Below are 16,346 nucleotides of genomic sequence, written 5' to 3' on the forward strand. Positions count from 1 at the left end.
ACTGGAATGGGAGGCAGAGCCTTCCTCTTCAGTGAAACCAACTCCTGTTTCAGTTCAAGAAGCAGATGACTTCAAAGCTAGACGATAATCTTTCCATTTAAAAAAAGCATACTTTTTTGGTTGGACTGTGGTACTTTAAGGCATGTTTTAGTTATGCTGCTTTTGACTGATGGATTTCATTTTGAGGATGCACTGAGATTTGTCTTTACCTTTCTTGCTGTACATTTTCCCACTCTCTTTTTTTCTGTATACAATCCATAAATGTCATTTTTACAGTTACTAACTTAAACCTGTTTTGTCTTCAAATTGATGTTTTAGTGTAATATTGCTTGTCTAGTCCCACTTCTGTTCTGCCATTTATTAAACCATCTCTTTTAGCCTATAACTAGTTTTCAGGGGTTTTTGTCTCTGTGTTTATCAGTCTCCATTAAGCAATACTTTAATACAGAAATGTGTAAATAGTCAATGCCAGTATTTGGATCAATATACTTGTGCACTACTTTAAGTTCAGTGTGTATTTTTTAGTTTACTTCATTCAGAAAGTACAAATTTAGTTAATATCGAAGTTAACATTTTGCTATGTCTATATTAACTTGAACTTGTGAGAGGCTATAAGCTAGTGGGAGAGAGTGTAAACAAACGACTAATGGAAAATTAGCTCAGGCTAACTTCTGTGCTAACAGTCCCTCCCACAACCTAAGGCTGAATTTCTAATGAGCTCTTCCCGCTCTGTAGAAAAAAAATCTTCAAAAACAACACAGACTTTTTGATACTGGCCAGGACTGATATTACAATAGAAAAAATATAGCTGGATTGCGACTTAAAATGCAGACAAAAGATTTGCTCATTTTTAATGTCTTTTTTTCACAACTACAGTATGTAGCAGCTCATTTTAGTGATCTTAATAGCTAGCTAATTTTTAAGTTATTACTTAAAAGTGGGACATCCTGGGAATTTAAGAATTTAAAGTCTGATATCTGTAAGCTTTAAAACAGCTTTTAAAAAGCCTGTAGTTGGATGGCCATATTAAATAAAGCTTATACAAAAAACCTCTGCAATTTTTCATAAATAAGCATTTAGGTTGAACAGACTAAAGTGAGGTTCATTAAGAGTTCTGCTAGTCAAAATATTATGCCCCTAAAAATGCAAACAGTTTCAACTCTGCAAACATGAGAATATTTGTTTAAAAAAATACCAAATTTCCATCCACAAAATATTTATCTAGAGTTGATATTTACCCTATGTATATAATGTTAAAGCTTCTGTTGCATGTGAAGTAAAGGTTTAATACTAAAGTCAACTATGCATATTTTATAATTATTGTTATGTGTTGTCCACATTTTTAAAAACACTTTTCTAACAGCTCAAAATTGTTCTGACTACGCATACGATTTCTGGGATATAGTTTAGCATGACTGCTGAACAAATTTGGTTGTAGCTGACTAACATCATGACTCTGCTTTTGACTCCCATATGAGGGTATGGGTTGAGACATGGATAGATATGGAAAAAAATCACATCAGCACAAGATCTTGTCTTTTCCTTGGGTGACCAATGAAGTTGTTAGGTTACCTATGACTCCGCCCCCTCCTTCCTGAACCCTTCTTAAGACAGTCTCTTGTTACGAAGCATGCACATTTGATTTTGCACATGTAGGTCATGTTTTGAGGGTACATTCTACAGATTTAAATCTGTTTTATTTAATGTATAGTTTGAATTTTTCTGAAATAATTTGTCTTCTTTATTTTCAATTGGTTTTCACAATTTAACCAAGTTTCTACTTCATCAAAAGGCTTGCATTAGTTTGAAATGACATTATAATGTGAGTTTCAATAAAAGGTTGTAATTCATAGTTTTATTGTGGTCTTTGTTCAAATAGTTACCTTACTCACATGTCTGTTTTTATTATTTTTCTCCTGAGTTTCTTGGATTAAGATTCTGAGTAGTAAAGACAATACAGAGACACATTTAAAAGCAAGAACCATTTTTATTGTTTTTACCAAAAGTCAAACCATATTTTATGATTCAACATAGTAGGAGACAATATGCCTTATTCAGCAGCATCTTTTCCCTGTAAAACAAAAAGCACAAACAAAAATTGTATGTCAGGTTGTTTTCATAATTTAACTTTTAACTTTTTCCTATATAATATAAAAACATGGAAAAACGCTCAAATTAATCCGCTATAAACAAAAATCAAACACAATTTTTCAAATACAGAACACAATATTTACCTTGCCAGAGTCACGGCTCTTTGCCCTCAGCTTGTTGACCTGAGACTCAGCAATGTCAGCACGCTCCTCAGACTCCTCAAGCTCATGCTGGAGTTTTCTGCACTTGGACAGATGAACATTGGCCTGCTCCTCCTGCATTTGAAAAAGAAAAAGGTATTTTATCGTTGACATAACAGCTGAAGTAAAAGACAAAGTGGACTCATAAAATGAGTTGTGATTTTTCCACTTACCGCTTCCTCAGACTGCCTCTTGTAGGCCTTCACCTTAAGCTGCAACTTGTCAACCAGATCCTGCAGCCTGTTGATGTTTTTCTTGTCCTCTTCAGTCTGTTAGATGTAGTTTAGGATAAAATGTATTAGTGTTTGTAACTTCATAACAATTAAAAAAAGCAAAGTAATTGTTCATGTTACTGTACCTGATAGGTGAGCTCCTTCACTCTCCTCTCATATTTGCGGACACCCTTAACAGCATCTGCACCACGTCTCTGCTCATTCTCAACCTCTGACTCCAGCTCACGCACCTAGAAACAGATATTAGACTTGTGGCTATTTGAATGCATTTGTGGAGTTTTGTACATAAAAATGTTGCTTTTGATTTTTACCCTAGACTCAAGTTTCTGGAGCTGCTTCTTGCCACCCTTCATGGCCAGGTTCTCAGCTTCATCCAGACGATGCTGCAGATCTTTCACAGCAACCTCAAGGTTCTTCTTCATTCTCTCCAGGTGAGAACTGGTGTCCTGCTCCTTTTTGAGCTCCTCAGCCATCATGGCAGCCTAGAACATTTAAAATCCATTTTAGAATTATTACCTACCATGTTGAAGTGTAATGCAAACAGAGGAAGTATACACCCACATCAGTGATGGCCTTCTTGGCCTTGTCCTCAGCATTTCTTGCTTCCTGGACAGCATCATCCACTTCTCCTTGGACCTGAACCAGGTCAGATTCAAGCTTCTTCTTGGTGTTCAGAAGGCTTGTGTTCTGAAAGAATGGCATGTTGAAAACTTAAGTTTTTTTCCCAAATTACCAGATTGTTTGTCATTCATTTGAAAAGGTAGAATATCAATAATTTTACCTGGGAGTGCAGAAGTGCAACACGCTCACTGGCATCCACCAATTCCTGCTCAGCAATCTTGCGGCTTCTCTCTGTCTGTTCCAGAGCAGCTCTCAGCTCCTCAATTTCAGCCACCATGAGACCGTTTCTGCGTTCCACCATAGCAGCTTGCTCCTTCAGGTCATCCTGGGCTCTCACAGCATCATCAAGGTGCAGTTGAGCATCCTGGAGGAAGAATAGAAGGAAACAATTTACAACTTTAAAACATAATACAGTCGTCAAGTATATCCATGCTTGATGTGAGAGTTTTATCTTTCTGTACCTTCAGTTGAGCCTGAACATTTCTGAGCTGCTTCTGTGCCTCAGCAGCCTGGCGATTGGCATGGCTCAGCTGAATCTCCATCTCATTCAGGTCTCCCTCCATCTTCTTCTTGACTCTCAGGGCATCGTTCCTGCTCCTGACCTCAGCATCAAGAGTGCCCTGCATGGATTCAATCACCCTCTGGCTGTTCCTCTTAATCTGCTCAATCTCTTCATCTTTCTCTGCAATCTTCCTGTCCACTTCACCCTTGATCTGGTTCAGCTCCAGCTGCACACGCAGGATCTTGGACTCCTCATGCTCCAGAGTTCCCTAACAATGTTAAAAACAAATAGATTGGTACCTTATATCTATATTTGTTGTTTTTGGCAGGAATTTTCTTTTCAAAGATTCTTCTGAATGAACCTCAGCTTCCTCAAGAGCAGTCTGGATCTCAGACTTCTCAGTCTCCACTTGCTTCTTGGCCTTTTCCAGCTCGTGGATGCTCTTGCCAGTTTCACCAATCTGTTCAGTCAGATCTGAGATCTCCTCTGCAGACAAGAGTAGAAAAATCATTTTAGGATGTGAAACAATGATTAAAAGAACATGTTTTATCTGTGTTGTTGGAACTTACGCTGAAGGTTCTTGTTTTCACGCTTCATGGTCTCCAGCTGATCCAGAGCCTCCTCATAAGAGTTCTTCATCTTGAAAAGTTCAGTGCTGAGAGAACGAGCCTCTTTCTGAGCACCCTCAAGCTCGGCCTGAGACTCCTCATACTTCTGTTTCCACTCAGCCAACACCTAAAGTCACACATATTAAATTTAACAGGGTTATGCATCCACACTGTGAGGATATTTTTTGGGATTTGATTGTGTTCAATGTGAAAGAATGACCTTGTCGAAGTTCCTCTGCTTCTTGTCAAGGTTAGCAGCAAGAGCATTGGCTCTCTCCACATCAATCATAAGGTCCTCTACTTCACTGTGGAGCCTCTGTTTGGTCTTCTCCAAGGATGCACACTTAGAGTTCACTGCCTCAATCTGTTCCTCAGCCTCCTGGAGACGTTGAGCCAACTTTTTCCTTTAAGAAAAGTCAAGAGAGGGATTTTGTGAATTATAATGTCTTAGCCCATATTTAAACATGTATTTCTACAGTTAAGAAGATTGTTTTGTTAATTAAGGAGAATTGTTTTAAAAGCTCTGCCACTTGTCTGACTGTTACTCACTTGGCTTCTTCAAGCTCCTCTGTGCGCTGGATGGCATCAGTTTCATATTTGGTTCTCCATTGAGCCACCTCACTGTTAGCCTTGGACATTCCTCTCTGCAACTCAGCCTTTGCCTCCTGCTCCTCCTCAAACTGCTCCCTGAGCAGATCACAGTCATGGCGGGCAGATTGCACTGCATGTGCAAGGGCATTCTTGGCCTGGTTTCAACAAAAGGTTTGACAATTAAAATGATGAAGTCAAAGATGAATGGTAAGGATGGTCTCTAAAAGTGTGATGTTTCTTACCTTGACCTCCTCTTCAATCTGTCTCTTCAGCTCATCAATCTGCTGGGTGAAAGCCTGTTTACCTCTGGTCAGCTGAGAAACAAGAGCTTCCTTCTCCTCAAGTTGACGGCCAAACTCACCTTTAGTGAAAATAAACATTGTAGATTCGTGTGTGTTAATTTCATCTCCCAGCAATAAGAGTATCAGGTTAAATCGCTGCATGTACTTACCATTCTCAGTGAGCAGGCGTGCCTTCTGTGCACTCAAGTCATTGATCTGACGATTGTTCTCATCATTCTTGGTCTTCAGTTCACTGAGTTGGTCCTCAAGAGTACGGCACATCTTTTCAAGATTGCCCTAATAAAGAAGAAAACAGAATTGTTTCAACTGTCTCTAAACCAACTAAAGACTTGTTTTCAACTCTAAGGCTCAGTTGAAGTCCCCATGTACCTTGGCTTTAGCAACAGCCTCCATGTTGCTGCTGAGGTCATCGATCTCCATCTTGTATTCACTCTTTTCCTTCTCAAGCTTCTGCTTGACGCGCTGGAGGTTGTCGATCTGCTCACCCAGCTCAGCAACACTGTCAGCCTGCTTCTTGCGCAGAGCTGCAGCGGTGGCTTCATGCTGCAGAGTGGACTCCTCAAGATCACGACGGAGCTTCTGGAACTCAGCCTCGCGCTTCTTGTTCATCTCAATTTGAGCAGCAGTGGCACCTCCAGCTTCCTCCAGCCTCTCACTGATCTCCTCAAGTTCCCTGGAGAGGTCAGCCCTCTGTTTCTCAACCTTGGCCCGAGCAGCACGCTCAGCCTCAATCTCTTCCTCAAGCTCCTCAATACGGGCCTGTTGAATGTGCAAATGATATATTCCAGTAAATTGAAAGAAAAAAATATAGGGCACGTTTTGATGAAATCAAATGAGTGAATCACCTGGAGCTCCTTGATCTTCTTCTGAAGCTGAGCGCCCAAAGACTGCTCATCCTCAATCTTGCTGAGGAGCTGGCTGATTTCAAAGTCTTTCCTGTGTAAAAAGAGACATTGATATTAAGACTTTCTGTGTCTTGACCAACATACTGAAATTTACATTTAAAAACGGAAAAACAAACAACAGAGCTGTGTATTTACTTCTTCAGTTTCTCCTCAGACTGCTGCTTGTCATTCTCCAGATCCATGATGGATTCCTGGGCCAATTTCAGATCTCCCTCCAGCTTTCTCTTGGCTCTCTCAAGGTCCATGCGAAGCTTCTTCTCTTGTTCCAGTGAGCCCTCAAGCTGAAAATGAAAAGGGTCAGTTAGTTTATTTTCCTAAAAGAATCTTGCTCTTAAAGTTCTTGTTACATTTGCAGCTTACATCATCCACTTGCTGCTCCAGCTTAGTCTTGGACTTGGTCAGAGTGTTGACTTTGTCTTCCTCTGCCTGCAGGTCATCAAGGGTCTGCTGATGAGCCTCTTGGAGTGCCTTCTTCTCCTTTGTGAGTTTGGCAATGCTCTCGTCTTGAGAGGCCATCTCCTCAGTCAGGTTCTTCACCTACATTTGCAGGACAGATGTTTGTATGACATGACTCAACCATTTCCCATGTATGTGTTTTTGGTGTAACACTTAAGACTGACAAACCTTGTTCTCGGTGGCATGCTTCTCCTTTTCCACTTTGGCCAAGGTAAGCTCCAAGTCATCAATGTCCTTTTTGAGCTCTGAGCATTCATCCTCCAGCTTCCTTTTCTTGGCAGTGAGCTCAGCATTGATCTCCTCTTCATCTTCCAGCCTCTCAGTTATCTCTTTGAGCTTGGCTTCCAGCTGAATCTTGCTCTTGATCAGTCCCTCACATCTCTCTTCAGCATCTGACAGATTCTCTGATTCCTATTTTATTGTTTAAAGAACCATGTAAATGTTAAAGTTAGAAACACAAGTGAGTTGCAAAAGTCTTGAACTTATCGCTGCTTACTGATGCCACTTGCAGCTGCAGATCGTTCTTTTCCTGCAGAAGAGAAACCATCTTCTCCTCCAGTTCCTTCTTCTTGGCCAAGGCAGTAGCTAAGTCTGATGTCATCTTTTCATAGTTCTCCTTCATCTGGGACAGCTCCTTCTCAGTCTCAGCGCTCTTGAGGAGAGGCTTGATCTTGTAGTACACCTTCATCCATGGCCAGTGTTTGACATTCATGAATGAGCGGACATTGTACTGGATGGTGTAGATAGCTTCCCTGTGGGCAAGAGGTTTCTGTTAAAACAATAAAGTCCACTCCCTATTTTAAAATGATATGAGATTGACATGCCTTCTTTCTGTCATCTTAACAAACTCCCTTCTCATGAGGAAGCCACGGCAAGCAGCCTGAGTCATTGTTACCAGGCTTGCCAATTTCTCATCTCTCATCTCCTCAAGAACACCCAGCAGACCAGCCTTGAAGAACACCTGTATAGAGCATTAAAATTATGTTATTGATGTAAACCTCATTGACAATAAGTAACTAGTATAACCAAAACCCTAATTACATCTGTATGTCAAAATAATAGCAGAAGTAACAGTAACATTAGGGGGCTGCACAGTGGCGCAGTGGTTAGTGCTCTTGCCTCACAACAAGAAGGCCCCAGTTCGAATCCCAGCCGGGACCTTTCTGTGTGGAGTTTGCATGTTCTCCCTGTGCATGTGTGGGTTTTCACCGGGGACTCCGGCTTCCTCCCACTGTCCAAAAACATGCTTCGTAGGTTAACTGGTGACTCTAAATTGTCCCTAGGTGTGGATGTGAGAGTGAATGGGTGTGTGATTGTTGCCCTGCGACAGACTGGCGACCTGTCCAGGGTGTATCCCGCCTTCGCCCATCAGTAGCCGGGATAGGCGACCCCGAAATGGACGAAGCGGTCAGGAAAATGAATGAACAGTAACATTAGTAAAAACAAACAAACAAAAAGTATCAACACTAACCTTGGTGTGTCCAAATCTGTACTCATCATGGTTGACATCAATTGATCCAAGCAGCTTCTCTGAGGCCTTCTTGTTGTCAATGAACTGTCCCTCAGGGATGACACTGGCATTCAGCACCTTGTATCTTTAGAAAAAAAAAACCACAAGGGTTTGAACAATAATTTTTGCCATATTTTTTCTTTAATATAAGCATTTCTATTGACATAAAAATAGTACCTCTGTTTGAAGTCACCATAGAGGATTCTGCTGGGGAAACCTTTCCTGCAGATTCTGATACCCTCCAGCACACCGTTACACCTGAGCTGGTGGATGACCAGGAAGTTCTCCATTAAACCTGTGAAATAGAGTTTTGACTGTAATCTACCCAGTGCAATAAATACAATCCTTGGCATTGCGAGGGGAAAAAAAAAACACAAATGTGTACCTGGAGTCTTTGACTCATTGGGAATCAGGCAACGCACAAAGTGAGGATGGGTGCTCCTCAAGTTGGTCATCAACTTACCCAAGTTCTCCTGTAGGTGTAAAGTATTAAATGTTTCTCAACGAAAAATAATGTCTTATGATAGCTATCAGCAGACATTTCATGGTTAACTTAATGCTTACCCTGAACTGGGAGGACACAGTCTGCATGGAACCACCCTTCTTCTTGCCTCCCTTCTTGCTAGTGTCTGTATTTTTGAAGACAATTTCAAATGATGTCTATATTTTTTAAATGTTACCTTTTATTTATTTTTATTTGTTAAAGAAAATAAAAAGGAGAGATTTCAGGTAAAGTATATACTGTATGTATAAAAAAGCCTACCCTCAGCTGGAGCAGGGGGATAGAGGACAGCCAGTAATTTGCATGAGGACTTCTGGTACAGCTGAATAACAGACTCGTTCAGTGGGTCCTTGTTCTTGTCCAGCCACCCAGCGATGTTGTAGTCCACAGTGCCAGCATAGTGCACCAGGGAGAAGTGGGCCTCGGCCTTGCCCTTGGCAGGCTTTGGCTTCTCAAAAGCTTTGGTTTTGCCAAGATGCTGGTCATACAGCTTGTTCTTGAAGGATGTGTCTGTTGCCTTGGGGAACATGCACTCCTCTTCAAGGATGGAGAAGATACCCATGGGCTATGTTGAAGATGGAGAAGGTATAAGTACAAGATATGAGTAACACTTTGAAGCAACAGTTGGAAAACAAGATGCTTAGGCCAATTCTTACCTTCTCAATCAGCTCAATACAGGCAGCCAAGTCCATACCGAAGTCAATGAACTCCCAGACAATACCCTCCTTCTTGTACTCCTCTTGCTCCAGGACGAACATGTGGTGGTTGAAAAACTGTTGCAGTTTCTCATTGGTGAAGTTGATACACAGCTGCTCCAGTGTGTTGAACTGCAAACACACAAGTCATCAACCCAGTAAGATTTATGCCAAATGAAAGTCAAGCCGAAGAAGTGAGATGATGATATGGACGGAGGCCTACGTCAAAGATTTCAAATCCAGCAATGTCCAAGACACCAATGAAGAAGTTCCTTTGCTGCTTGGTGTCCAACATCTGGTTGATACGGACGACCATCCACAAGAACATCCTTTCATAGATGGACTTGGCCAGGGCAGTGACAGAGTTCAGCACCTAAAGAATAACAATAGCATATCTCGGTTAGTCACAGAGATCCATTGGTTGAGACCTTAAAGGGTTACAATATATTGAAATCTGAGGTTTTTTTGTCCCTATGTCACCTTTTTTTCTGTATAGGTGCTATCTTTATCAGGGTTTTACCTGAGGCACTGTCTGTCCCTTGGTGACATACTCATTTCCGACCTTGACTCTGGGATAGCACAGAGCCTTAAGCATGTCAGCAGAGTTCAGGCCCAACAGGTAGGCAACCTTGTCAGCATCTGTTAACAGAAAAAGAAGTTAATAATATTGCAAATATGCTATTTATAACAGCAATTGCATAATAACTTTATAGGATTTTTAGTGTAAAGGGATTCTCACCCTCTGTGCCATCAGGTTCAGCCTGCTCCTCACGTTGCTTCTGCTTGAACTTCATGTTACCGTGGTGAAGTACAGCACCTGTCATTTTGTAGATGCTCATCTTCTCCTCATTAGTGAAGCCCAGGATGTCAATGGCGTTCTATGATAAAATCATGGAGTCCATTTTAAAAGTTGTACTTTTTAGAGGACACATTATTAATCTCTTTTAAGCATGATGTGAAAGTTTAAAAAGTACACCCACATCAGTGGCTTCCAGCTCGACTTTGTCATCAATGCTCTTCACAGTGATCTGACCCATGCTGCACATGGGGAAGTCGTAGGGGTTGGTTGTGAGAAGGGACATTTCTGAAAATCAAAGTACATGTTAGATACAATGTTCAGACTGAAAACACTTGGGTTTTCTAAACACATAGGATAAGCTTCTCTTTACCAATCAGCTCAGGCTTGTGGTTTGTCATCATCTGGTAGAAGATGTGGTAGCCTCTCTCATCAGGAAGCTGGAATGTCACTCTTGACTTCTCCAGCAGATCTGTAAATATTTGTTGTTAGTCTGAAATATGTTTGCTGTCAGAAACAAGAGGAAGGGATTCAGTGGTTTACTTACATGTCTCAATGTCAGCACTAGACAGCTTGCCAGTTGTGCCAAAGTGAATTCTGATGAATTTACCCTGTGTGGAGAGGAGGAACATCCATGCTACATTCACATGGGTGATGGTTTATGAGTTTCATTATGACTCAGACATGGTTCCATACTTACAAAACGAGAGGAGTTGTCATTTCTCACGGTTTTGGCATTACCATAAGCCTCCAGCAAAGGATTGGCTGCAATGATCTGATCCTCCAGAGAGCCCTGTAATACAGTTTTTTAGCATTGTGTCAGAAGAAGAACTTTTGAATCTTTATTTGTGTTTCTATGTTGTGTTTCTATATTTTACCTGCATTTTGCCAGGCTGCTGCTTCTTTTCTGTTCCAGTGGAGATAGTTGCAAAGTACTGGATGACACGCTTGGTGTTGACAGTCTTTCCAGCACCAGATTCTCCACTATGTACGGACAGAGATTGGTGAGTATGTGAACACAATAGCATTTCAGATAAAGGAAATCAGTGAAATACTTACGTGATCAAGACAGACTGGTTCTCCCTATCTGTTTAAGTAAAATGAAAAACAATGAATGTCCATGTAAGTCAAAACAGATATATCCATAAGCAAAGACTTTGTGGGTAACATACCAGTAAGCATGAACTGAAAGGCGTTGTCAGAGACGGAGAAGATGTGGGGAGGAGCCTCCATACGCTTCTTGCCTCTGTAGGCAGATACAACTTCAGAGTCGTACACTGGGAGCCACTTGTATGGGTTCACGGTGGCACAGAACAACCCAGAATAGGTCTGAAAGGGATAAACGATTTAAGAAAACCTTAGATTACTATATTTCTGCAAGTGCTTGAAGTCTTGTGTTACTATGATCGTTTCAAATGAAAATGTCTTACGTAGATCATCCAGGCTGCATAACGCTCTTTGAGGTTATACAACACAGAGGCTTCATTGAGATGGGTCATCATGGCCATGTCCTCAATTTTGTCGAACTTTGGAGGATTCATTGGAGAGACCTCATCTTCCTTTACTGTTCTCTCCTGAAACAGGAAAACATCTTTGTTACAACTCAGCCTTCCTCACCACCCTCAAAATGTGACTTAGCTGTACTAACCTCCTGGCTTTCCAAGAGTTTGACGGTAACTTTGCCACCGTCTCTTTTGATGACGGTTGCCTTCAAGTACAGCTCCTTGGCATCAGGCACATAGCAGGCACTCTTGGCATCAAACGGTTTGTTTTGAGCCTCAATTCTTTCCTTCTCAGGCTTACGGAGGTAGATGGCAGCTTTGCCGTAAACGGCCATCTCCGCGTCTGTACTCATGGTGGCAGATGTTGTCTGCGAGAGTAGAAAAAAGGAACATCTTACTTGAGGATTTTATTTGACTTCAGTGATGGTTTAGAAACCAATTGCGTCTAGTTTTTGAACTTCCTGTGACCTGAGCTTTTTTTTTACACAATGTTAAAGCTGTATTACTAGTATAAAAATACAAAGATTGTTGTCCTTTTTAAACTGTAAGAATATGCTTATACAATAGGATTAATAGTTAGTGTAAAAAAAATCAACAGAATGTTCTTTGCATGAATAAAAGTCATCTCCTTGAGACTTTTATTTATTTATTTATTTATTTAATTTTCTTAAGTTATTTGTCCCCATTAATTCACACAGGGGCTTTATGGGTTAAAATCTAAAATGTGTCTTATAAAGCTTGTGTGTTGTGTGTGTACCTTTGTAGCTTGTCAATTTTTTTTTTTATCTACAATAAAACATTAGCCTGTATTTTCAGTTATGTTTTTAGCAATCAACAATTACAAAACCTTGTTTAATTTAATAGTTTGCCATACCTTTCCCTGCCTGTGTTAGAAGTCTGCTATGATCCCAAGTCCTGTTAAAGATCAGAATTTTGCAAGTGAAAAATCACAAAATGTTTAAATATTTTCAAACATAAACTGAGACATAAATGTATCTATATTTCAAGTTGTAACAATATTGAATGTTTCCACATCAGATAGCTAATAACTTACCGTACGCTGGAGTCCTCTGGGGTTCTTTGCCACACACTCCTGTCTTGCTTTCCTCCCCTTATATTGAATCCAGGATGCTTACTCATCAGCAGATTTATAGTGTTTGGGACTCACGCCAAACGTGGTGTGGATTACAGTCAGGGCAGGCATCCACAAAAATGTTTTAGGCAAGTATATTAGATCTTCAAATGTAATGGATATTTTTAAAAGTAAAATGTATGCTCTTTTTTTTTCTTTTTTGTGAAAAAATACCTTTCTAGTAGCAATTGTAATATGCCAATGTTTTATTTATGCCTAATTCATGGTCTTTAGCACATAAACTAAATTGACAATATGCACTGGGTGACTCATAATGTTTACTAAAAAAAGAAAAGTATGTAGTCTTAATTTTTCAAAGCTGCATTTTTGTACAAAATGGGGAAAATGTCATTTTCAAGTTTATAATGAAAAAAATCTAATTTTCATTGTCATGTATTTAAAATCATTTTTACATTTACTGTTTTATATCAGTTTAAAAGTGAACTTTTAATTATAGGAAATTAGTCAGTTTCATTTACAATGTTTTCAAGTTTTTGTACTTTTGCAGAAAAAAATAAAAGCCATCATTAATATATATTTTTAAACGTATAGACAAATGTGATTAAATTTTTATCAGATTTCCCAAACCTGTATTAAGTGGTTACATTATACATGCATGCTTGCAATGCAAAAGTTAAATCTAGTCTGTGCCAAATACGGCAAGGATCAGTCAAACATGTGCTTCATGTTTCATCTTTCCATCTTCAAATACAGGTCATAAATTGATCATAAGTCAAACTTAAAATGGCACATTTTTAATCTAGTTCGTTTAAGGGTTTTCTGTACATTTATTTGGGTGATTTACTGATGCATCAAAATTAGAAAAAGTATTTGAATTTCACAATTGTTTTAACAAATTGTAGAATTTCTTTAATGAAACATAAAATAGATACTGTTCTTGCTTCTGTTGAGCAATAAAGTGAATATTAGTTTTACGACAGTTAAAAAAACATTTCCTCTTGCAATTTATGATGAAAAAAAGGCTGCCCATCATCTGTAAGTGATCTGCCACTGGCATTTACTCTTATACAGTATATCAAGCTATTAACATGTTCAGTGACTCTCCAGACATAGCTGCAAGGTATTTTTTGGCCCATTCCCATTGCTGCAGTTTGAAATTTAAGTCATCCTGCTTGTTAAGCAGAACTGCTTTTAAAACGCCATAGGGAGTAAGAGGGTTCTAACACCCAATAAAGACAGGATAGCTTGATCACCGGGCAAAGTTATGGGCATGATTTGACATTTATGCTGGTTCAGGTAGTAATCATGCGATTAAAGAGCTTGTCCCTGTAGTCAATGTTTTGCTCAGTGTTCAGCATTTTAAAACAGTCTCTTCAGAACATTGTAGCTGATTTAAGGGGTATTTATGGGACACCTTTACCTATGGATGTGGCCCTATATCAGGGGCCTGCAATCTGAGGCTCCGGAGCCACATGTGGCTCTGTCTTTCTTTCATTGTGGCACTTTGGATTTGAAGATTAATATAAACAAATTGGGTTTGTAGTTTTGGTTAATATTTTAACATATCCAAAAACTGAGTAAAATTATGGTTTTATGTCAATATACTGTCAGAATGGTTTATTTTTAGAAAACTTTAGTCTCAAATCATTTACATGTAAAGATACGTTTTTTAAAAATTGGGTTCTTACGTCATATTTGTATTTGATCGTAAAAATAGAAAAAGAATGATGTCACACCAAAGTCATAATAATTAAAAAATCTATCTTTGACTTTCTTGCATTTTTATTTAAAATAAATCTGCTGCATTAGGAGGATCATATTTGACACAGTGTATTTTATTTTGAAAGGAACTTGCAAATGCTGCTGTCAAATTAAAATATGTTAAATGTTCAACAAATAGAAAAATATCACCGTTTTGTAAATATTTATAAATGAATATAATTATATTTTATTTATAATTATAAATGAATATTTTAATGGTCATAAAAACATGAATAAAGCGTATTTTGTAAATGGTAAAAGGGGACTTTGCAGCTCTTGCTGGGTTTTGGTCTGGAAGAAACTGGCCCAAATGGCTCTTTTAGCAAAAAAGGTTGCAGACCCCTGCCCTATGTACTACTGTAACTTATACAAGTATTAAATATGGCACACCTTTAGCTATGCATGTAACATAAAGGTGTCCCATATATGGGAAGCACACCTTTACGAGTGCCTATGACATACATGTGTACCATGTGACTGGAAATACGTCATATAAGGGGTGGGGAATGGGCGTATCTTTCAGTGTCACCGCAAATGTGTCAGAAAGTAGGTGGAACTTATACCACATGATTCAAGAGACATTGGGGCGGTCCAGTGACCAAATTTACAAAATAAAGTGGCAGTTGTTTGTCTTCTCCCCTAGCCTGTCACCTGTATGTGGGGGGAGTCCCACAGTCAGCTGCCATGTGCCTAGCATGTGATGTTCGACGCCCTTAGATGAATAAAATGTAAATCTCACAAATATCTTGATGAAATATCCTGCTGTTTGATCTCTGGTCATCAAAGGGTTAATTATGAATGATCATGACTTGAGGGGATCAATAAACAAATGTGCTCATGTCTATCATGAAACGCTCAAACATACTTCTGCTGTATGATGAATGCTATTCATGCTGACCCACAGAAACCCCCCTACCTTTGTCACGAGAAGTTGCGTATCAACCAGCGGGCATGTTTTACGTGATAAATGCAGTGCTGCTTCTTAACTCTACTTTTTTCTCTTCTGACTCAACTGACATTGGGGCTTTTTACCACTGCTCCAATGCATGTTCTGTCCCTGACAAACTTCCAACGTCTACCGGCCCGGACATCAAAGGTAGGGCTCGCCACCCAGTCCATGGCAAAACTGGCAGTGACTGGCACATCAAAAATGTGTTTTTGGTTATGCTGGAACACAGGGATATGTATGAATGTTTGATTTTATTTTATGAATTTACAGGAAATTGTTTTTTTAAAAAGTAACCTTTAAAGTTATTTAGCGGTATTCTGGGACCACCTTACGGAAAACTGCTCAGAGGTACTTTTAAGAGCACTCTCCAATCTTTTTATAGTCATCATTCGCACTGCTTCTAAAATTAGCTGCTATGCAAAACCTAGTAAACTCTGAAGAAGTCAGATAGTGAACTATACTCATATGTGCTGCACTTCTATTTGTTGGGACAACATGTTGATTCTTTTTGTATTTCCAGACTGCATTTGTGACTCCCTGTGTGTGTCACCAGCCCCTCCAACTCAGCCTGCCTCTCCAGGAGGATGGATTGAGACTCCTTCTCATCCAGGGTTCTTCTGGGATCCCTCTATTGCCAAGAACAATGTGCTTTGGCTGTATGACCACCTATTCAAGTCAGCTACAATGTGGCTGTCTACAAGAAGTCCCCAACTTTCTTTACAATTACCACAGGGTAATGAAGGCTCTATAGGAGCCTGAATTTGTTAGGGGGGGTTACTCTCAGTAAGTGAAATGTTACATTTATTAATAGATTGCGTTTAAATTATTTCTTATGTTTGCAGGAAGCTGGGGAAAATTTCAAAATGTATTTCCATGTATTAACACATAATTAAAACAGAAGTTACTTTGCTGGGTAACTAATTGCTTTTAAGATGTAGTCTCCAAGAAGTTGTCCAAAAAGTAACTCAATTATGTTTTTAACAATGCAACTAGTAACTATGACTGGTTACTTTTTTAAAGTAAGATGAC

The 16,346-nt window shown here is 39.5% G+C and overlaps 1 protein-coding gene across 1 annotated transcript; it reads right to left on the reverse strand.

Moving 5' to 3' along the window:
• Positions 1–1,967: 1,967 nt before the first annotated feature.
• On the reverse strand, positions 1,968–11,867 carry LOC112152169 (myosin heavy chain, fast skeletal muscle). The gene is made up of 39 exons (XM_024281546.1): positions 11,661–11,867; positions 11,443–11,586; positions 11,185–11,341; positions 11,072–11,099; positions 10,891–10,996; positions 10,713–10,805; positions 10,560–10,623; positions 10,386–10,484; positions 10,197–10,300; positions 9,956–10,094; positions 9,737–9,855; positions 9,440–9,589; positions 9,178–9,348; positions 8,783–9,086; positions 8,584–8,648; positions 8,405–8,492; positions 8,197–8,314; positions 7,981–8,104; positions 7,334–7,470; positions 7,006–7,261; positions 6,678–6,920; positions 6,414–6,590; positions 6,189–6,334; positions 5,994–6,084; positions 5,518–5,907; positions 5,298–5,424; positions 5,089–5,207; positions 4,805–5,001; positions 4,476–4,659; positions 4,217–4,382; positions 4,009–4,133; positions 3,607–3,915; positions 3,306–3,509; positions 3,086–3,211; positions 2,836–3,006; positions 2,650–2,754; positions 2,465–2,560; positions 2,235–2,366; positions 1,968–2,071 (listed from the first exon to the last, which is right to left on the reverse strand). The coding sequence occupies exons 1-39, from the start codon at positions 11,865–11,867 to the stop codon at positions 2,051–2,053; spliced, it is 5,802 nt and encodes a 1,933-aa protein (XP_024137314.1). The 3' UTR covers positions 1,968–2,050.
• Between the last annotated feature and the right edge of the window lie 4,479 nt (positions 11,868–16,346).

This window comes from Oryzias melastigma, linkage group LG6, assembly GCF_002922805.2.
Source record: "Oryzias melastigma strain HK-1 linkage group LG6, ASM292280v2, whole genome shotgun sequence".
Classification (NCBI taxonomy): domain Eukaryota; kingdom Metazoa; phylum Chordata; class Actinopteri; order Beloniformes; family Adrianichthyidae; genus Oryzias; species Oryzias melastigma.